At 42.0% G+C, this 23,099-nt stretch overlaps 1 protein-coding gene across 6 annotated transcripts in view; it reads right to left on the bottom strand.

Moving 5' to 3' along the window:
* The window catches only part of BAZ1A (bromodomain adjacent to zinc finger domain 1A), a 65,102-nt gene extending 42,570 nt beyond the window's left edge, over window positions 1–22,532 (bottom strand). For 3 of the 6 annotated variants that reach the window (XM_030481720.1, XM_030481722.1, XM_030481721.1), the window contains exons 1-3: window positions 19,964–20,220; window positions 12,900–13,178; window positions 1,087–1,230 (exon numbers count right to left, since the gene is read on the bottom strand). In XM_030481720.1, coding sequence (XP_030337580.1) covers window positions 1,087–1,230; window positions 12,900–13,178; window positions 19,964–20,205 — 665 coding nt within the window. In that variant the 5' untranslated portion in view covers window positions 20,206–20,220. Of the gene's footprint in view, window positions 1–1,086; window positions 1,231–12,899; window positions 13,179–15,525; window positions 17,702–19,963; window positions 20,221–20,739; window positions 20,890–21,614 lie in introns of those variants that run through there. The other 3 variants (XM_030481723.1, XM_030481725.1, XM_030481724.1) reach the window with 2 other exon arrangements.
* Between the last annotated feature and the right edge of the window lie 567 nt (window positions 22,533–23,099).

Raw genomic sequence — 23,099 nt, 5'->3', positions numbered from 1 at the left:
GCCACATGCCTTGTGGAACACAGAAAATGCATTTATTCTCTCAAAGACATAGGACGTCTTCATGAACAAGTTGGACACTGCCTTCAAGAGACAGTAGAGAATTTTTCAAGTTATTTATCCCATGTTACTTTCTTAGACAAGCCAGGAGCTACACCCTACTTATTCAAGGCATGTCAGGACATAGAAGTCCTCATGCAGCCATCAATGAGAATAACTTCCGCATCCACGTGACATCTCAAAGTCAATAGCAGTTTGTGTAAAGCCTGTATGTTTCTTGATACAAGATTGGGGCCCACTTAAAAACCTCCTCTTTCATCAACATTGTGTTTGTGTAGCACAGAAATCTTTCCTCTTGTTATACTGCTAGGATAAGCTGCACATATAAGCTCAGTTACTGGTTGGTAAAGGGATATTCCAAATTAAACACCACAATTACAGCCAAAAAGCTCTCTTATTCAATGTTATTAAGCTACTCCAGCCTACAGGCAATTCCTTAAGATAAGACATACACTGCTGTTTCATTGCACCTAAAATCATAATCAAATCATTAAATACAATGGTATATGGACATATGCACAATGAAGAAAGCTTTGTATACTTTTATATTTTGTGCACAAACACATTAAGTCTCTGGAAAGACTTTGCAGAGAGTTCCAGCAAGACCACGTCCTCTTACTGTAAGGCAATCTCAACTCAGCCCTATGAGGGAAGTCAAGTAATCATACATCATGCTAAGCCATACCAGACTGTAGAAACGCAGAACATGACTGCATTTTCCATGCTATAGCAGGACACGTTCTGCAGCACAGAGACGACTAGGCATACATGGCTCTTCCACCGTCTCCCAACAGAAACACTGCCATTCCAAACAAATTAAACAATGATTATTCTGTAGGTACTCCATTTCTCATAATGCACAGTTCTCTGGTGGATTACGCATAGCATGTTCAGCTTCTCACCTTCAGCTGGCTGAACACTCGTGATCCACACAGAACAAGTAATCTGTTTCAGTCAGACCCTGCCTTGTCTGCTTTAGTTTCATTTCCACCCAGCCCACATGCTTCGCACTGTAAAAGTATCATTTACCCATTTTGTGCAGAGCTATTGTGCGTTTCTGAGTCGTCACTGTCACTGATGACAATTGTGTCTCCGTCAGTGCTGCTGGCGTGGCCATTTGCCATTCCATTGTGATGGGCTGGAGCTATGACTTCCAAAATCTTACACTGCAACCTGAAATAAAACACAGACATTTATTACCATCAAAGTTTTTCACTAGTGAAAGGAGTCGAAAATTGTAGATGTTATTTTAAGAATACATATATAACTGAACATTGTATTGTCTACTAAATAAATTCTTAAGAGCCTTGCACCAAAATACCAGGTAAAATATTAATTCAATGAGTTCCATTTAATAAATGAACAATTTCATCTGCTTACACAGCTATCAGCTTAACTAGTCAAGACAAGAAATCAAGTCACTGCTAGAATCATTTATGGCTGGTTTTTTCCAGTTCTCACTTAAGTAAACTAAGAAGTTAACTTTATGTGTTTCTTTAAAACTAGACACCAAATCTTTAACATTTATTTTGAAAGCAGTCTAAGAAAGCAAAAGATTTTCAGATCCTAAAGTATTTTTACTTATAAGAGATCATCTTCTACTGCTGTCGATGACCTAAATAAACAAGGCTGAAATGATCATTATGCATCTAATCTTAATAATGGCCCATTTATCTGCTGACACATATTAAGGCTCCATCTGGCATGCACACAATTGACAAAACAAGTCTATCCCTTCGCCATCCTGAATGCTAGTTAGAAAAGGCAGAATTAACTACATATTAAAAAGTATAATTAATCGACGCTTCATGCTGGATAACTGTATTATAGCTGGTTCTTGAACACTAACTTTCATCCCTTTCTGGAATTCCAGGGTACATATTTTTCAGTTTAATCTCCTAAAGCCTTGTCTGCTTCATGAAAACTAATTATTACAGTCACTGGATGCTGTCACATATTACCACTAAAAGCTCAAAGAATGGGGGGAGAAAGAACACAGTGGTTCTCTTCTCTGGGCACCAAACACTACCAATAGAAATGAAGAAAATGGAGAATACATGAAGCACAGGGCTTGAACTAGTGTGGCATCATGCCCAAATCAGAAACAAACAAACAAAAAAAAAATCAACAAATCTATGACAGGCAAACTCAAAGTGCTCTTCTATCCAAACACTGGCAAAAAGGAAACAAGGTCAAAACATTTCTTAGACACCTCTTTCTGCAAGCAGACAGTACCACCAAAACCTGCAGACATTGGGGGGGTGAGAGGGGTGAGGAGGGAAGGAAGGGGAGCAGAGGAAGAAAAGTTGAAAACATTAAAATATCCTGTGTCATATTCACTTGTGAATTTAGCTAGGAACAGTAACACAGTTGGTGCACATAGCTAACCTCCCCAAGCCTCTCTCCAACAGGAACAGAGCTTCAGGATGCTCCAATAGGGTATGTTATTTAAAAAAAAAAAAAAAAAAAAAAAAAAATTAAAAATCCCAAAACAACTATTAATATCCTTACATATTCCTAAAGACAACATTATGACCACAGGGACACCAGAGCTGCCTGCACACAAAGGCAGCCCAAACCCGCTGGCCCTGCTGACCGCAGGCACACTGCCATTCCACCGCAGCCAGTTTCCGAAGCTGGTCTGGGGCTGGAATACACATTTTCCTGGTGAATGGAGCCCAACCTAATTAACTGTGCAAAAATAAATAGACTCCACGAACAGAACCAAGAGCACCCAAGCACGTAATGGAGACAGAGCCTCATGGATGTTCACAAAATCAGTCTAAGTCCAACAGGGCTTATTAAGGTCTGGCCCAGGACCAGACTTTGGCTGAGTCCTAAGAGAAAAGTCTATCATTACAGTATCTTGGTTTTCCAATATTCAGAACATCACAGCTTCCCTTTCATATTAAATAATATGGAGCTGACTGCATGACAATGTGTATCATTAGGCTGGCTTTTTTAAATCCAACAAAGAGCACCTGCTAAAAAAACCACTTCTTAGTAGAATTGTTTTTGTTTCATATTATAAGATGCATTTCCTAGAAAGTTCAATTCAACTTTAAAAACACTTTAAAATTAATTTCTAATAGAAAGTAATCAAAAGCACTAATGCTTAAGGCTACTGACACTTCTTCAATTTCATTCAGTATTTGAAGACCACTAGAGGGAGCGCACATACACTAAATCTGCAATCACAGTAAAACAGCCACATGAAGGCTAAATCGGAACCAATGCTACCCAATGCCATGAAAGGACAAAGAGGCTGAAGCACACACACACGAATCAATCCTTCTGGACAAAAAGATTTGAATATTTAGCCACCAAGTGTTTTTCCAACGCTTAATTTACCTGCTTATCCATTGGACAGCCCTGTAATTTACAGGGTATTCTATCTCCTTCTGTGAGAATCAAAGTTAAATATTCCATACACTTGATTCAGTAAGTAGCAAAATCCCCAATAGAGCTACTTCTCCCCCCTCCCCCGCCTTTTTATTACTAAACAGGAAGAATGACTAATGGAACCAGCTATCACAGAAAGCAAGTGATTCTCCATCCTCTATGCCTTCATTCAAATCATTACCATAAATCTTTGGGGAAGGAATCAAGTGAAACACACATTACCTGGCTCAATAAAAACATAATTCAAGGAAATTTAACGGTTACTAATAGACAGCAGATTGAAGAAAGTGATTCAACCCTTCCTTGTGGCATTAAAGAAATAATCTACAAATGAAGACTTTTTTTTAGCCTTGCTACAGTCAAGTCATGGCTAGTAGCAGCCAATTCCCTGGGCTACGAGTGACAGACACTCTGCCTCTAGTGCGAACAAAAGTCTGCTTCTCTCAACAACCTAATCATTCCCCAAGTTCACTTATTACAACTCTTCTTCTATTAGGCACACAAAACAGCAGAGATGAAAGCTTAAGCAAGACACTCAAATGAAGCATGCTACTTAAAATACTTTCTGAAAAGGATGCCTTAAGATCTTGACAGAGCTCATGTCAAAGTCAAACCATGCTCACTCACCATTTCCCATTAAAAAAGAACTGGGGGCACCTGAACCTAAACAGACAGCAGTATTAAAGTAAATATATACTCTAATATCCCCTTCAGTCAGGAAGCACCTTCTTCAAACAATAATAAATATTGGGGAGAAACTTAGAGCCACACTAAGTGAATCCCACAGGTATTCAGAAAATGATCAGATAAATTGAAAATAGAGCTATCATGAACTTTTACACAATAGTGCCAGCAACTCTAGCTCAGACACTGACAGCCAAAAGCTAGAGGAGTAAGCCTGCAACAGGACTACTCTATACTCAAGCAGTTTTGCATACCTCTTTCTGCACTACAAGCTGCTAGCAACAACAGGGTACATGTCCTCTGACCTGTCCCAAGGACGGCCTTTCTGCTTACAGTTTTATTTCTTGCTATGCTCAGAAACCAGACCTCATGCTCTTTGAGGTCTTTTCATGTTATGGGAAAGGTTCCAAGAAGGGCTTGGCCTATATTATTAAGGGAAGAGGGGAAATATGTTGAAGAACAACAACACAGGAGCCCCAAAAAGTTTTAAACACAAAGCCAGAGGAGGTATCACCAACATCAATGTAATTTTTTTTAAAATACCAGGGCACATCTTTCTCAAATGAAAAAAACCAAAAAAACAAAAAGCAAAAAACAAACAACAAAACCAAAACCAAAACAAAACAAAACACCCCCCCCCCCCCCCAAAAAAAACCCAAAAACCACCACATGAGATTTTCCATCAACTTCCATGAATTTTGGGTATGGCTGGTCAGCTGCAGAAGTGAAAGAACATAACTGATTCCAGCCATCTAAGGGCAAGAGACACTGCCTGGACACTGTGGCACAAGACACAGTTTCTCTGGAAACCTAGCTCCATCGGTATCTCTCTAGAACCATGCTGGGCTCTGCTTTGAAGAGCAGCTTGACACAACTAGCAGAAAACTTTAAGTCTGACTGAACCTTGTCCCTGCCAGCAGAATGGTAAGGAAGCAGCAGGGTGAAGGTGTACAAAAGCAAACTGTTCCTGCAGCCTCTGGCTGCTGCTCCACAAGATACAGAGATGACTTAATAGTTCAACACCACCAAAATCTTCCCTTGCCATTCCTCCTTCCAGCCACACACTTGGTGCAGTGCTTGCTTTTTGTAGCTCAGGCACTCTGTATCATTTTTTGATTGCCATTAAATTGAATTCAACAATGTGACAAAAAAAAAACCCAAACAAAAAAAACAAACAACAAACCACGAACAACCACCACCACCCCTCCCAAAAAAACCCCAAAGCCCCAAGCCATATCAGCTGTCACACCAGCTACATCAGGTGGCTCACTGAGTGATCTGATGAGAACTAAGCGTGTGCAACAGGCAAATATTGGCCACAGACAAAAGCAGAGAAGGAAGGAAGAAGTAGTAAGACCTGTAAGACCTCATTCATTTAGAAACCCCGACACTTCCAACTTCTTGAGTAGCTCAGTGATTTCAGCAGTTTATCCTTACTAACTGAAAAGTGACATCTAGGCAAGTGAACACTGGAATACCAGGAAAGCCTGTTCCAGGTGAACCACACACCTAATAAGTAGGTGGGCAAGACATGGTACATGCTTCAAACTCGCCAGCAGTCCAAGTCATGAGTGATTCAGGAAAACACAGAACAAAGGGTAAGTGTAACTTACTTGCCATATTTCTCTTTCATTCAGCTCAGCAACTCAAAAGCATGTACACAAGCAGGTATCTCCATCTACCTCTGCTGAAGCAGAACATCACAATTTGAAGAGAAAGAAAAGATGCACTCCATTCTAGCGGTCCAAAACAAGCCATCACAGGATGTCGAGTGGAAACCTTGACCCTGACATTATTGGCACTTTCACTTACTCTTCCCAAACACTGAGTAGGCCCTTTACATCCAACTAAGGCTGAAGTTACAAGCTGTGAGAAGGGAGACCACTGCCCATCAATTGAGAGTTCTGCACAACAGCTCTTGATCTGGCTGGTGCTAACTACTGTGATATAATAGTCTGGCACTCTGCTATGTCCTCATTTCAAGTCAAAAACACAAGATACCTTGAAAGCCCAGGTGAGTTACAAACATGCCTCTGTGCTTTACAATAAGCAGACAAAAAAACATCCCTTGGATGCAGAAGGCTGTTTCAAATGGGGTGGTGGGGGAATACTGGAATACGTTGATGCCAACTTTTAACATAAAACCCATGATCAGTGAGTCAGATGCAAAAGAAAAAGTATTTTTAAAAAGACACCCAAATAAAAATAGTTTTTCAAGTACTGAAATTTTAAAAGCACACCTTTTCTAACAGTATGTAAAGTTAGTTGAATACAGAAAACCCCAAGAGTAACACAAGAAGCTATGGCAGCTAGTAACACAAAGAACCAAAAAAGCTATAGCCTCATTCTGTTTTGTCAACCTTTAGTAAGTTTTTAAGAAGTAAATGTCAGATAAGCGCAGCAAGTCATATCTTTGTCCTAACAGTTCTCGTACACTTGAAAGTAATCAGAGACAAAAGCGAGACAAGATCTGAAGGAGTAAGTGACATCTTTTACTAAGCTAACTAGCACAGTTTAATGCACACACAAAACAAAAGCACACAACAAGGAGACGTTTTATGCACACAGTGGCTCCCTGAAGTACAGCAAGAGCTGCTATTTTCGAGTTCTAGCATCTTCATTTGTCTGTCAGTCATGCATGTTTCAAAGAAACTAGTAAGAAACATGATTTAAAAACCACACAACAAAAATCATAACACAAGCCAAAACCTGCATCTTTACGTGTATAGTTAAAAAGTAGAGAGTGTGCACAGAAATGAGAGCTAACAGAGTGGCACTGCCCAAAAATACTTGTAACAGGTGTTCAACAATCTATAAGAAAGGAGTTGCAGGTTCTTTCCCAAATACCATCACCTCATAGCTTCCGTTAGTCAAATACAAATATAATTATTAGTCAATATAATTATTAGTCAACAAATACAAATATATTTATGTCTCAAAGGACTGAAGGGCAATGGAAAGTAAAATCCTTAAGCATGATTTTTCCGATGTTGACTGATCCTTCAACAGCAATGCTGGAAGAGTGCAAACTGTACTTGCTCTATGAATGAGTACGCTGCTCTCCCATAACATCAGCTATGTTGTTTCATAAGCACTGCACTAACGTTGCTACTTGAATTCAAACTCACCTTTTGAAATAAAGTAGGAAACTTTCTTAGCATGCAGACACTTATGCTTAAGCCTTACCACTACAAGAAACGCACTACAACAACTTTCTGATTCTCTAGACATTAGCCCCAGTGCCTCTGCATCCAGTCAGCTTTGCAGCCTGCATGTCAAAGAGGAAAATGTGTTGGTGGACCAGAAAATAATTTAAATTCATTGTAACTCATTAGAGTAGAAGACACTGCCTTCTACTACGTAGTGGTCTCATACTAACTTATCAAAGTGCTCAGGAAACAACTACATATAAAAACCAGTACTACCTTGTTGACAGTTTGAATGAAAAAGTTGGAAAATTAGCTGTATCCTTATCTCTTACAAGGATTATCTTCTACCATCCTAACTCCTTATCAGCTAGGCACAGTCATGACCAGCAACACACTTCCTGTGCCCCAGTTAAGACTTACAGAGATGAAATCAGTATGTAAATCTTTTAATTGGCCTAATGCAGTGGTTAATCCACCCCGAACAGTCCTAAAGCACTGGGACACCAGCCAAACAATTGATGAGTTGAAAAAAAGAAGTTTCACTTACAGCCAAGGTTGCTCTGTCATTATTTAAGTTTCCTACAGGTTGGCAGTGGTTGACATCAGATCATTCAGATCAGAGAAAGGATGTTAACCTATACCCAATATGTGCTCAGATGCAGCAATCTTCCCAACAGAGAACTTTGTCTACTACTTCTGTAAGTAGGCTCATTTTAAAAACACTTAAAGCATTCTGGTGTTGCTTACTCACAGGCATTAGGCAAATATTCTTTTGCAGTGGTGTCATCTAGTGGTCAAATCCAATGAAAAGAGATATTCCTTTTTAGCATCTGCCATGTTCTGTATGATTTCTTCTTTCTTATACACCACCTTTAAGCAACCTATTTTAGTCTGCAGGTGGTTGACTTTTAATTAAGTTGCATGCTAACTGATGGACAACAACTGGTCATCCCCCAACCTCTGTGGGGAAGGGAAGGCATTGTCACATAAGCTATTTTTAAGGGTGGTGGAGGGGGAGCTGAAGAGCTAGTAGAGTTGTCCAACCTGAAACCTCAGATCTCTTCATTGCTCAAATGAGACTGCAAGCTTATAGATTAATTAACTAATTATCACATTGCTCACTTGTATACCCTAATAAAGACAGACATTATTTATTGCGATAGCACCATACTCAGAACACTGATGAGAAATCACAGTTGGTTGTTTACACATGCTTTAAATCTAGTTTTTCCTCCAATAAATTACGATAATTAAAAAAAACTTAAAAAAGGCAAAAAAGGCACACTGCTGACCTCAAGCAGAAAAGAACAGGTCCTACAGCTGAGTGAGTTAGGCTGTTGAAGGTTTTATTTGGTGTGCCTGAGGCATTCGCTAAGGTTATTTCAGGTAGGCCTTCCACACCACATTGTTCAAACTTTCAGGTAACTGACTTCACATGTCCAGATGTTGAAAAGCAATTTCACAAATTTTAAGTACCAATAATACAACACAGTTCTGAGACAGTAACAAATGGACAGGTTACTGCAAGAGATGCCTTTTTGTGGAGGGAGAAAAAAAAAAAAAAAAAGACAACTAGTATGTTATGGGTCTTAAACTAAGTTCTGATGCGCAAATAAAGGAAGCAATTCCAGTGATGTGGTCCACTTTTTTCCTCTGCTTCAATAAAACATAAAACATTGGCTACTTATTACTGGCTCTAGTTTTTCCCCCCAACAAGATCTCAAATAATTTCCATGCCTTTTTCAATAAATTACTTTCCATAAGCAGCAAATTGACATTCTGAATAACAGTACTTACAGTCTCAGCTGTTTTCAGTTCCTTGGCAACTCAGACAAATTCAAACTTAATTTGAGATTAAGTTTTATGTTTATATTATGTTTCTGACCAATGTTTCAAATAACAATTTAGGCTTATACAAAGACAGTACTAGAAAAATGTTGTTACACAACTCCTACAGTTCTTTAAACAGAAATTCAAGTGCCTCCTGTTTTAAAGCCTAGCACAGCTGCCACTTTGGAGAAAAGTCACACCCAGTTTGGCCAGAAAAGCTGCACACATACATACAAACAAAAAAAAAAACCCAAAAAAACACCCTGGTCATTTTTAATCAATACATCATCTGAAAAGGTTAAAAAAAAAAAAAAAAAAAAAAAAAGGCAGAATTCTCTCTTTGTTGTTTCTGATTACCAAATTGCACATCATTTTCGGAGACTACCTGAACACGAGTCATCAGAGGACTTGGGGGGGCTTTCTCTACAATTTATTTCTGGTTGATAAGGGCTGTTAAGACACTAGACATACCAAAACAAAAGGAAGACAGAAGAACATCTCCCAGAATGAATTCCTCCCACCAGACTTCACCAACAAGGCAGTAGCAGTCAAATTCAAAATTGAGCATCACAACAAAAGGCTAGAAACCCAAAGAGCCTGATAGAGACGTAAGGCCAGAAAAACTGACAGGGCATCAGATTCTGCAACCAGAACTCACAGGTTGGATACAAGAACAAGTTGCAAGCAAAATCATCTTCTACTTAACCTCTGCACAAAGCACTTGTCCTCTTACTATCTCTAGATCACCTGTCCACTGCTTACAGTACTACAGGCCACTTCACAAGCTCAAGACAAAACCATTTGCATTAAGCCAAAATGCTAACCCTTCTAGTGTTTGGGGTCCCTCCCATTTACTTGGTTCAAAATCTAGAAAGCTGCATCAAAGCAATCTATCCTTTGAGAGTACTACATGTGCAAAGTGAGGGGTTATAAAATGTCAGTACCTAAATTGCTTGAGCAACCCCTGTTACATGTCCATTATGTTGTAGGCTTTGCATTAAGTGATGCAAATAAATGATCCTGCTGGCATGTGCAAAAAACTTCATACATAAATGCAGTGGAAGAGTTCACAACACCATGACACAACTGGGTTTTCATGATCTGCCAATTCTGTTGGTTTTATAGGATACTACTACACTATAGATGGACTGTGATCTTTTTTGCTGGAAAAGACCACAAAAAAGTAGCTGCACAACAGACGTGTAAATTGCTCAGTTCAACAGCCATGTTATTTACAAGTAACATGAGTCGGTATACTTAATCCCCAACGTAGTACTTCAAAATACAGGTCAAAGTCAACTGTTAATTGAGCAGAATAACAACGCCTCACCTCCTCCCACTTCGTATTCTTTAATTATGTATCTGTAACCATACAAATCCCTCTGCATTAGTTGTTATTTGCTCTATTTCCTGGATTTAGTATTAAAGGTCTGAACTAGCTTTCTGCTATCATTTGTCGAAAATATCAGTGGCATACAATCAGCTTCAGCAAATTTTTCATGCTTCATTTCACCAGACAGAATTTTCTACTTATGTAGTTTAACACATACAATCCCTAGCAGGGTAATTCTTGATAAAAATAGATTCTATCTGTATCTTCAGTATTTTGAATGGTATCTAGCCCACCCCAAAGTCTTAAGAAATCTAGTTTATATCCTGTAAATACATTGATCTGCGAAAGTGGAACACAAACACAAAATTTTTAGATACATACTTCAACACAATTTTGAATAACCAAGAAGATTGAATTAAAGTCTGGTAAAAAAAAATAAATGATAGTGCTATCTTCATGAGAAAGAATCGTGTCACAACTTTACCTGAACAGAATTTAGCTTACATGGTAACTAGAAACCATTTTGTTAGGGCAAACTTAAAAACTGATTAATGGTGGTGTAAATAGAAAAGCAAAAGAATTCTGAATTTCAAAAGATGAAGAAAAAAGACTTATTTATTGCATAAGCCTACTTTTCATTTAAGCTTTAATAAAAAGCTAAGATGAATATGCATAAATATTTCAGCAAAAGAGTTTAGAAAAGTAATAGGTTGATCTCTTGGCAGGGAGGAGGAGTTTGTTCTTCTAAAGCATTCTTTTTGCCATTAGCTTGGAAACTGACAGTATCTTCCAGTATTGAAAACAAAGGCATTTCATTGAGCAAACAAAAACCAGCACCTGAATGACACTGACAGTTCACAATATTGAGGTTTCTAGTTAAAAAAAAACCCAACAAACAAAAACAAAAAAAAAAAAAAAAAAACCCAAACAAACAAACACGAAAACAAACAAAAAAAACCAAACAGAAACAAAAACCCACCAAAACACACAACTTAAAGCAGAATGACTGTAATACTAGTGGTAAACTGAGTCTAATCATTAGATAAAGATGAGAAAGATAGAAACAAACATTCAGATACATTCAGAAAGCAGCCACTCTACTTAAGTTGTTCTTGTCCTGGCTCTGCAGACTGGGACTTCGCTGGTTGAAAAGAGTAGAGCAGAGAAGAAATAGAAAGCTTTTCTATTAAGCACTGACCTTATGTACATGCTCATACAAATTTCCATACAACTTATCCCCTGCAGCTCACCACAGATTTTTCTTCCTGCAGTAGTACAAAATCTGCCTCAAATAAGATCTGTATCAGCCACTAAAAAAATCTCATGCACAATAACTATTCTCCAATGACCATTTTGAACCAGCCCACTCTTATCACCAGATTATGTGCTGAGACCTCAGGCTACCCATAGAAACCCCATCGACTCTGCAGTGTAAGCTGGCACCTTTCTCCTGAAAAAAGGAAAACAAAACAACCCCACAAACAACAAAACAGTAACAGCTGAACCCACAAAGGCTTTAGCACGCATTCTGCAGGTACTTCCAAGTTGAGCATGTTGAGTCCTTCCCATTTTAAGTGTGCTAGGTGAAACTACAAACTCATTTAGACAAAACATTGACCTTTTCCAGTTCTCTCCCAGAAGCTGCTTTAAAAAAAGACTCAAGCTAGTCACATGCTGTAAAACAACTTATTTGTACTACAAAGCACATGTACCAGCGACATGAGAAAGAAAGTATCTGAAGCTCAAAATTCTTCCATGTTTTTAATCAAACTAGGATAACAATAAAAACACTTGCAATATAAACATCAGTATAAGAGTAAGCACAACACTAACCCCAAGTGTGGGAAAAAAAAAACCCCATCACACTAAATCCCAGATAACCACTTATTGCAAACCTTTTACAACTCCCAACTTCTGAGAATGCAGTCACAATTTTCACTACTACCTAAAAGGCAAAATTCCAACTTCTACTGATACTTCAAAGCTTTTAGTAGTTAGGCCATTCTGAGTACACAAAACACCATGTGATGAATTACATTCTGGAGAATTCATCAAAACTTTCATATGATTTTTAATTCATAGCTTCCCCTAGTTTCTCATTAAATCCCATTCTACAAACAATCCACCTTTCTCGCAGCTGGGAACTGACATTCCTTTGCAAATCCACCACACAGACCAAAAAACTGCAGTGCCCAGACCCAAGAGAGCTGTCCTGCTTCCACAGCTGCTTCTAAGCTAAGGAAAGAGATACCAAGCCCAGCAATTCAATCCTACTTTTAATTAAAAGTAGGGAGGAACTGTAAAAGTACCACTAGCTTAAGCATCACACCTCACTTCAGATGTGTTTGATGGAGTTTATTATCCTGATTTTTCGTTTAAAAGAAGCACACACAAAAATTACCCACACCAAAAAGAAAGACGTATTTATTTTTAAATATACTTACCTTGCACCATTATTTCTAACTACTTCCACTGTTTCACCAACAAAATAACGATCCTTGACATAAGCAAAGATTTCATCACAGATCTCATGCAGTCGGGAGCAATGGGTAAGGGTTGCCAAGTAGAGAACTGGAATGATGAGTGCCTCTGGAAAACTTTGAAGATTCTGTCTGGCTTTCTTCTCCGATTCCAGTGCTTCCTGATATGTGAGTCCTGGTTTACCTGTTACAGCACAGCTCCACACAAGGCTGTTGCACAGAATAATGCGTTCAAAAAAATCACTGAAAAGGCAGGGAAGAGAGAGAAAGAAAACAGTTCAGTTTTGACTAACATTTTCAATTTGCTCACAATTAATAAAAAAGCAAATTTCTTTTACAAGCCTGAAATGAAAAGGCAGCTCTGCTCCTGCACAGGCTTTTGGATAATCAAGTGTTATTTACCACTTTTTAGCCACAGCATGGTAAATTGCTATTGTAAAACCTCCTCTCACTGCTGGCTACACTAACAATATCAAGACCTGGAAGTGCTGCAAACCAATGTTCATACAGAAGCCTTACGCATGAGAATAATCACACTGTGTTTAATAGGTGTCACGTCCTCCTCACATCCCCCACATTTCCACAAATATTTTCAAGAGGAGGGCCTAAAAGTGCACAAACATAAAATAACCTTAAGATCACAGAAACACGTTGAAACTTGAGTAAGTTTCAGATTTTGAGTGCCCTAGCTCACAAATGAAGATGGGAGAGGTAAAATATTAATGTCAAGTAGTTCTCTAAATAGTTTTTATTCCTTCACTGTTTGCATTTCTCTCAGAAGAAGCATTAAAGTATTTTTTAACTACAGATTCTTCTCCTCCCTTGTTCCATTAGCAAATATTGATTCTCCTCCTTACCTGTATTCCTAATTAATGCTAAAATTACATTGCTATTGCTTGCTTACTAGTTATGATATTGGAAGCAAGAAAGAGCAGCTTTCATTAGTCAATATCTATCAATTTTTGACAGGTATCAGACAAAGAGCAGTTTGTTAAAACACTGTAAATGAAGTAGATGATATAGGCATTCACAAAACCATGTTAAAAATGTATCATACACTATAGATCGGTGATCAGACAGCAGAGCAATATTTTAATATGCCCCAGTTCAGACAATGATTTTTATCTGCCTTCCTTTAAAAATCTTAATGGACTAGTATGGATAAGTATGCAACACACAACATGAGAAATCGAGGTTTGCTCTGCCTTTTATCAGTCCAACATAGGTATTTCACAGCAGACACACAGTACTTTCAGAACACTGAATGCTATCCAAGATACCTACACTGAAAATTCATTCATTTAAAAAAAAGAAAAAATACACTGTGCAGGGTTCCCATTTTTAACAGGGTAGAACTGTATCAATCATTTCTAGTAATGGGGCTGGAGAATTGGACAGTTCACACTGTGTTTTTTTCTTGCAGGCTCCCTTGCAAACTCAAGCTGGCAAACATGCATCAGTTAGCAGATGACAATGTTCACTGCAGATGGATAGACGAACCATAACATTTTGTAAATGAAAATGGAAATTCCAGATTGAGGACAATGGAGGGTCCTGGCTCAGATAATCCTTTCTGTATGAGCACAGGATTCCTCTAAGTGAGAGATGCTTTAGGAAGAACATCAACTGCAAGAAGGGGAAAAGGACAGAAGAGATATATTATCTAAATAATATTTAATAGCTACCAAAATTCCGATTTTTATATCACTTGCATCTAAAATATCTGCCAGTACTTGGGTCCAACACTCATAAGTAACACAGAATAATTTGGGTTTGCTTATTCTAAACAAGGAGAAGAACAAAGGAGAGAGAATGAGAGAAATTATTTTTCGATATATGAAGAATGGATGTCTGACAGTCATTCTTTGTGTATGTTTATTGCATTTTATCGTGTGTTATCTTTAAGGTATAGAATAATTACTTAAACATTTTGAAGAACAGGTTAGACAAAAACCTTTTTTTTTTTTTTTTTTTTTTTTTTTAAGGTGATGGAATACATAAAACATGATCTCTTCAGGTCTCTTCCTGCCCGACATTTCCATACTTTTGTATTAGACTGACAATTTTAGTAGTCTTAGACTTCAATGGATGAAGTAACATTTACCCAATCTTCACGCGGTTGTGTGTCTCTACATACATTTTTGTGTCTCACCGAAGAGGTTCCTGATAATTATCTTTAGCTAGAAAAGTGAAAAACACCCTGAGAGTTATTAAAAAAGTATCAGAACATAATTTTCAAAAAACGTGACATTAAAAGGAAATTAAGAAAAGAAAAAAGGGAGAAAATTGGGAGCTCAGAGAGTGAGCAGAGCCTCTCTCAGAGAGGCCGAGGTTGACGCTGGCAGTGTCCCTTTAAGAGCTGCTGTTATTCTTTGTGAAGGGACACCGGGCAGTCACGCTATTTAAAGCAACAGCATTGAACTTACAGGAAGAAAAAAAAAGGGGGGGGAACTTAAAAAAAAACCAAAAAACCAAAAAAAAAAAACCAAAAAACCACACCAAAAACCCCACAACGAACCCCCTCTCTAAAAATTTTTGACCATTATTATTACAAGTGCAAAATTCTGAGATTACTTTAACTGAAACATATTTGAGGAAAATCTGTTCCATTTGCATACAAGAGTAGTTTGTGCCTCTAGTTTTATTCTCCCTCATTTCCTCTTTTGTTTTGTGTGGATTTTTCCCCCATCAACTTACAGGGAAAAAAAAATACATTCGATTTTGAAAGCATTGTCTTTAGCTAGTCATTACCTATAGCACATCAAAACCATCTGTGGCTTAGTCTGTTAACACAGTTTTATTGCAATGTTTTAATGATCTCACTTGAACTTGGTTTGAGAGAGAGGAGAAAACAAAATCCCAGCAGCAGAGCAGTAGATGTTATTCATAGTATTCTTTCTGTCCCTCAGTGTCCTTACCACAAAAATATTTAGGAAGAGCAGACACAACAGCTAGCAAACCAAGAGAATGGTAGCAACAGCCATGATACCCCTTCTCTTTACTTAAAGAGTAATAACGCACTTGATCATATTCCACATTCAACTTAAATTCACAACAGCAAATGCATCTGCTGCTACATCACCTCTGAAGCCTTATCTACGTCTTTATCCAAGGTATTATGGTCTTTGGGGCTTCCTCACTGGTTCTAGATCTCTCTGACTCTTAACAACATAGAGAAGGAAGTTCATACAAAACGTCCACAAAGCTCACTTGCATGCTCCCACCCACCTGTGAGAAGCCAAAAGGGACTGCAGTGCCCTAGTGAAGATGCCCGTTACCAGCTCAGCTACTCAAGGAACAGGAACTAAAGGCAATGGAGTTGCCTTTGCAGTAGTAATTAATGCTAACTTCTCGGCTGAATGTCTTTTTTTTCATTTATATCATAGTTTTCCATACAAGGTAGTGTAAACAGAAAAACTGTCAGCAAAGCATTGAGAAGTAGTTTAATACTGCTACTTGGTAGGTAGTTGATAGGAGGCAGTGCATTAACAGAAGCTAGAAATAAATTACTTGCAATGTCCGTGCTGACTGCACTTGCAGTGGATGTAAAAATTCAGCCTAGAAATTACTTGAACTAACCAAGTATTTCCATTGAGTCCAAGATCTGCTTTATTTTGAGTGTGCTGCAAGAACATGTTTCTTTCAAACCATTTACTTTTATTCATTTTCTTAGCATGTATTAAAAACAAACTAGGAGGTTCTTTTTTTAAAAGAGAAGAATTATATAGAGGAGAATGTAAAATACGAGAAAGTCACATTAAGTGAAATTAGAGGAAAAAGCAGGAAAAAAACCCCAATCGAATGGCTAATTTGTAATAATTGTTAATTTTCATCCTGAAGCCCCTATGAACCCCTCACATATATAGTCTATTTAGTCTATGGGAGGAGGGTCATCACAGAACACCAACTTGCCATTCCGTATCATAAAAGTATTCTTGTACTCTGCCCTGTCTCCACAAGTGATCAACAACACATATTACAAAATAATGCCCAAAAAAAAGGAAAAAAAAAAAAAAAAAACAAAAAAAGAAAGAAAGAAAAAAAGAAAGAAAGAAAGAAAAAGGAAAAAAAAAAAAACCCACAAAAAAAAACCCAAAATATTTATTCCTTAATATCTACAGGTTAATCATGCATTCAGGAATATATTTCAAGTTATAAGCTTCTCTTCAACAAAACAGAAAAAATCCCCCCAATTTAACTAAGGACACTTTAAAAAGTCTCTCGAACAGATCTGGGTTCTACTGTAACAGAGAATTCCACAGGCCAATCTATAAAGAAGTTCCAGTAAGTTTTGAAGATGCAAAACAGCTCTTTCCCCCTGTGTTTTAGAATGAGGAATGCTCCTACCACTGTATCGATACTACTCATAATTTTCTTTTTCAGGCTGCCTTCACAAGCAAGACTTCCCATACTCTAATAGTAGCTTTCACGACACATCTCCATCAGCTATTAACTTTCACAGACAAGGTGTCAAAGACTGGTGGTAACATCCCACTGCTTTAATGTGTTTCTCATGCATCCCCCGTAATTGCGTTTCCAGCTACTACTGTGGCTCCAGAGACTCTCACTGTTTGTCTGTCCCCAGGTCTGTCCCTCTAGCCCGGAGTACAACCAAGCACAAACAACATCAGTTCCTCTAGTTCCTGTTACTCCTGATAAATGTAATCAAACACTGCCACATCACTGCAACCCCTTTTGAAGGGTTACAAAATTATGTGATGGCATTTCAGATTAAAAAGGAAACTGGGGCTGTTCAGCCTGGAGAAGAGAAGGCTGCGTGGAGACCTCATAGCCGCCTTCCAGTATCTGAAGGGGGCCTACAATGATGCCGGAGAGGGACTCTTCATCAGGGACTGTAGCAATAGGACAAGCGGAGTGGGTTCAAACTTAAACAGGGGAAGTTCAGGTTAGATATAAGGAAGAAGTTCTTTACTGTGAGGGTGCTGAGGCACTGGAACAGGTTGCCCAAAGAAGTGGTAAATGCTCCATCCCTGGCAGTGTTCAAGGCCAAGCTGGACTGAGCCTTGGGCGACATGGTCTAGTGTGAGGCATCTATGGCAGGGGGGTTGGAACTAGATGATCTTAAGGTCCTTTCCAACCCTAACTATTCTATGATTCTAAATAGATTCTTAACAGGAAAGTCACTTTACAAAATATTTGTCTTACCAAATTCTCCTCACATTAGCGTAATGATTTCTTATATAGAGAAGAGTAATACTGATGTAAGATTTGTATTCATCTCTACTAAAGCTGTCATGTGCATGAAAGAATCTTTTCAATACTAAGTTTGTGCTCTACAAAAGAAAAAAAAGCCAACCAAAAAACCCAACAAAAAACAGAGAACAACTTAAGTCTTAACCTTTGTCACAATTAAGCGTGTTCATATAGTTGAGAAAGGGGGTGAATCCAGGTTACCATATGTATCTTCACAGCCCGCTTAGATCTAGTCACTGTAATTTTTAAATCCTCCCCTCAAAAAAATTTAAGTTCCTATTGCAAAAGTAGATTCAGCCCAATTTAGACAATAGTTTTCTTTCATGAAACAGCTAATACAATTTTTAAAGAGGGCCTTCCCTATGCCTATTAATCTAATTGCCCTTGCTTAGGCAAAGAAATGGGAAATGCTGTTTCCAGAAGACATTAGCTATTTGAAGCATCACTTTGCAAGTAGCAGAGAAAAACTTGCTGACGGATGACCCTATTTTCTCCAGTAGATTATGCCACGAGCAACTAACATCAATTTAAACTTACTCGCCTGTGCCAGGACACCTTGCTAAATAAAAAAATACTGAACTTTTCAATCCAAAGCACCAAGTTTACCTAATCTAAAAAAAAGAGCCAGGAAAGAATTAAAGGGGAGAAAAAAAAAAAAGGTGTTTTCCCAAATACCATACTCTAAGCTCTGACCTCTGAGCTAACCACCCGCTAACACTTCCAGGTATCGCCTGTGTGAACACAACTCTAAATTTATCCCTTAATTTGTGAACTTTGGTTAACTATGGAATTCGGTCTTTCATACTACTTCTTAGTGACAGAATCTCTGCAGTGTAAATAAGGCTGTCAGAGGACTTAAAATATTCACCAAACCCTCTGAGAGCAGAAAGATGTTTTAAAAGGATACTTTTCATGCTGAAATCTTAGCAAAGCTACACATAGCTGAAGCATATTTCAGCACAGTGTCAACAAATACGTGAGAGTCATCTAACTATGTGATAATAATAATTGTAACCAGAAAAGCAGCTTTCCAAATATTGGAAGTTGGGGGAGGGGGAGTTAATTCCTTCAAGGACAGGAGGTTGTCAGCTCTTGCTCTTTAGGTTCTTACACACCCTATAATGAAAACACTCCTTACAAAACTCCCAACATCACATTCAACACCCCTTTTGCCCCCCACAGTATATCGTCCAGGAAACAGTAAGGCATTACCCTTCAAAGTTACCTAATCCAGCTTCTTTAAAATTTTACTAGGTGAAATGTACTCGAGTAAGAAAAACAAGCCTAAACACGAAAAAGATTTAGGTGTGCTCTAATTTCATCTGCTGCAAAGGAAAAGTATTTCAGATTTAATCTCATTAGTCTGCACGTCTTTAAAAAAAAAAAAAAAAAGGAGAGTTTGGATATGGGGGCCTTTCTGAGGGCGGGGACTGGGCTGGATCAGACTGAGGGGTGAAAGCACGTTTATCAGCGCTTGAAAAACGTCTCGCTAAATACTTTCTGTTCGTTGTCCTTACAAGCGATAAAGTCAGCGCAGCGAGATCGGGACTAACCATGCAATACGCTCGGATGTCGTTAACGCCGTTAAGGACAATTTCATAATTCCTACTAGTCTCTTTACACACGGAGAAGAGGGGAAAGAGTAAAAAGGGACAGAATGAGAGGGACAAACCTCACTAGGAGGAAAGGTCCTGAGAGGACAGGTGTTCCCGCTGGGTTTCAGGCCGGGTTTAAGCACTGGCGGTGGGAAGGGAGGGCTCGGGCTGCGGGACTCGCGCCCGCCGGACAGGTGCACTGACCCCGCGCTCCCCTACCTGGCCGGGCCGCGGGGCCCGCCAGCCATTTCCAACCGGGTCAGCCGGCGGCTCCGCGCGAAGGCGGAGCGAGCGCGGCCCTGGGCGGCGCGGCGGCTCCGGCTGCCCGGCCCGGCCGAGGGCCGGTAACGAGAGGTTAACCGCGGCGGGAGCCGGCCGGGGAGCCGAGCCCAGCGGGATCCGCAGGCGGCGGCGGCGCCCCCCGCCCGGCCGCCACCACAACAATAGGGCGGGCGGCACATGCCGGGCGGGCGGCCCCGCTGCCCCGGCTGAACGCGGGCCCGGCGCGGCCGCTTCCGCGGGGCGGCCTAGCGCCGTCCGCCGCCGACACGCGGCTGCAGTTGGAGAGGAGGGGAGGCGAAGAGCCCGGGCCCGGCAGACGCTCGTTAGCGCCCGCCGCCTCCCACACGCGCAACTTTCACTTCCCCGGAGGGGGCAGGGGCGACACCGCCGGAGGAGCGGGGCGGGGGGGAGGGGAAGGAGCCGGTTCCCCTCCTTCCCCGCGAGGGGAGGGGGCCGCGGGATACCCTCGCCGAGGAGGGGCAGGGATTCCCCCTGCCCCGGGCGAGAGATCCGCCCTCTCCCCTGCTCCTCGGGAGGCAGCGGGCTCGCCGCCAGCCGCGCCCCCCCTCACGCCCCCCGCTTCCCCCCGGCGCTGCCGGGGAATCCCCTCCCCGCCCGCCCAGGTGTCAGCCGTTCGGCGTTCAACCGCTCTCTGCCGTGGCCGGAGGGTGAGGGGGGGCAGGACGGACACAGACAGAGGGGTTGTCTCTTACTCGTAGTCCCTGAAGATCTCGTTAGTGACCCTGCAGTAGAAAACGCGCTCGTCCGGACGAAGGTCGGCGGGGGGCTTCTGCCTCACGAAGGGCTTTCGGTGCAGCAGCGGCATCGCCCCGCTCCGCGCTCTCTTCCTGCCCCAGGACCCGCTTCGAGGGGGAAGGAAAAAAAGAAAAAAAGAAAAATACGAGGGTGGGGGGAGTGAGCGAGCGCGGGCAGCGGCGCCCCCCGGCCCGGGGAGGAGGGAGCGGGCCCGGCGTGTCCCTCCCCCCGGGGGGGCCGAAGAAGGAGCGGGAGAAAGCGGCGGCGGCGGCACGGCGGTCTTTTGTGTGCCTGACGCGCCGCTGCCTGCCTGGGACTGAGCGCGGAGCGAACGGCGGATCCTTCCTCCCGCCTCCGCCTCCCTCTGCCTCACAATGGGGCCATGACGCCGAGCGGCGGGCGGAGGCGGCGCCCCCCGCCCCAGCCGCGCAACGTGCTCGGCTCGGGGATACCCCGACCGCTGCCGCGCTTTGTCTCCTCCAGCTCCTCTGCCCCCGGGCCGCCCCCTTCCCCCGCCTCTGACCCACACACGCCGGGCCGAACACCAACTTCCACTCCCCCACCTCCTCCGCCTCCTCCTCCCCGCAAAGCAAACACCCAGGAGGGGCAGCGCCGACCACTTATCGCCCTCTTTCCTTCCTTCCTTCCTCTCCTACAGGGACGCTGCCCGATGGGGGTCCTCGCCCTTCCCGCCCCACGCCGCGCCCCGGCCCGGCCCGGCCCGGCCGCCGCCGGACTCCGCCGCCGCAAGACAGCGCGGCCGCGGCACGGGGGGCTGCTGCCGTCCGGCCCGCCGCACAGCGAGCCCCTCCTGCCCTGCCCCGGTGCCCACCTGGCGCGGCCGCAGGCTGCCCTCGCTGCTCGGCCGGTACGGAGCGCCGTGCCCTCGCCTCGTTTCTGCCCTTTTCTCTGCCCCCCCGGCTCCTGGGAAGTTTTTGATCTACTTCTTCAAGCCCTCAATCAGGAAGAGCTGCGGGGAGGAGCCTTCCCCTGCTCTCCCCTACATCTTTATTGGCCGCTCGGTGCCTTCCAGCGTGTGTCACACAGGAAGACAGCGAGCTACATTATTAATTAATGGCTGAGAGGGCGCATCCTCCATTTTTGAATTATCAGCCGGAGATCTCCGGTGCGGGGGGTGGGCCTGAGCCGGCTGACCGCGCTGGGGATAGGCGGCTCTTCCCGCACGGCGCTGCCGGCCGGGCTGCGGGCGGCACGGCACGGCAATGGGGGGCGGCCCAGCCTGCGGCGCTGCCCGCCCGGCCGCGGCTCCTGCCGCCGGCATGACCAGCGCTTCCCAACCGGGCGCCGAGGAGCTTCCGAGCAGCTGGGGACCACCAGCCCCAGACGACCAGCACCGCCCGGCCGCGGGCGACCCGCTCGCTGTCCCCAGTAGCTGCCCTCCCCGGCAGGGCCAGGCGCGTCCCCGACCGGGCTGGCTGGCTGTCCCTTCGGGCTCGTCCGCGGCGGTTTCGGCGTTTGACAGTGCAATTCCAGAGACGTTTCTCTCTGTTGCAGCCCAAAAGCCAGGAGCGTAGTGTTGGCAGAGCGCACAGGGGCACACGGATAGATTTCGATGAAAGTGAGGTTATATACAATTAAGATGAGCGTAAGCGTTGTACGTGGGCCCTTTAACGTTTTTTCCCTGTTCACCGAAAATATCACTACATGGTTTTCAGTTTTCACCCCTCATTTTTTCTTTTCCTTTTTTTTACACACTAATGCATTTACAGTGCCGTTGGTAATAAAAAATTAAAACTGAGGTGTTAATTTAATCGTGTTCTTAATAGTGCTAGTCAGCTCGAAGACATAAAAACACAGAATGTCCACCTCCATTATAGTTCACTATCGCAGGGTCCAGCATTTATATGAAAAAAAAAAACCCCAACTATAAAATAATTGTAGAAACTCCACAGAACTATTATATGAATAGTATCTGAAAGATGATCTCTAAATAATTTCAGCTTACAACTTAAAGTGCTGCTCCTGCAAATAAAGGTGCCGTGCTGTTTCCTGCACCTGTGCATAGGTTGTTTTCTTTACTTCTGCAAGTAAAGGCAACGATCGGCACTGCTGTAGCATGCGTGACTAAAACCTGAAAGAATGCCTACATCCGATCCATGAATTACTTGGTTTAAAAAGTGCTCAGGTTTAATCAAAAGCACTGAGAAATGTTAATGCTGGCTCCTTCTAGTTTACAAAATACAAAGCTTGAGCTACAAAACAGGTTAACTCCTGAGTCCCACAGGCTTATTTTCATTTGCCAGCTGGCTTCACTTTCGGTTTTTAACTACTTTCTAGCAAAGGGCACAAACGCAAC

Source organism: Strigops habroptila, chromosome 4, assembly GCF_004027225.2.
Source record: "Strigops habroptila isolate Jane chromosome 4, bStrHab1.2.pri, whole genome shotgun sequence".
In the NCBI taxonomy this organism is placed as follows: Eukaryota; Metazoa; Chordata; class Aves; order Psittaciformes; family Psittacidae; genus Strigops; species Strigops habroptila.
Note: the sequence above shows the minus strand (reverse complement) of the source record. Positions and strands in the feature narration are given on the sequence as shown.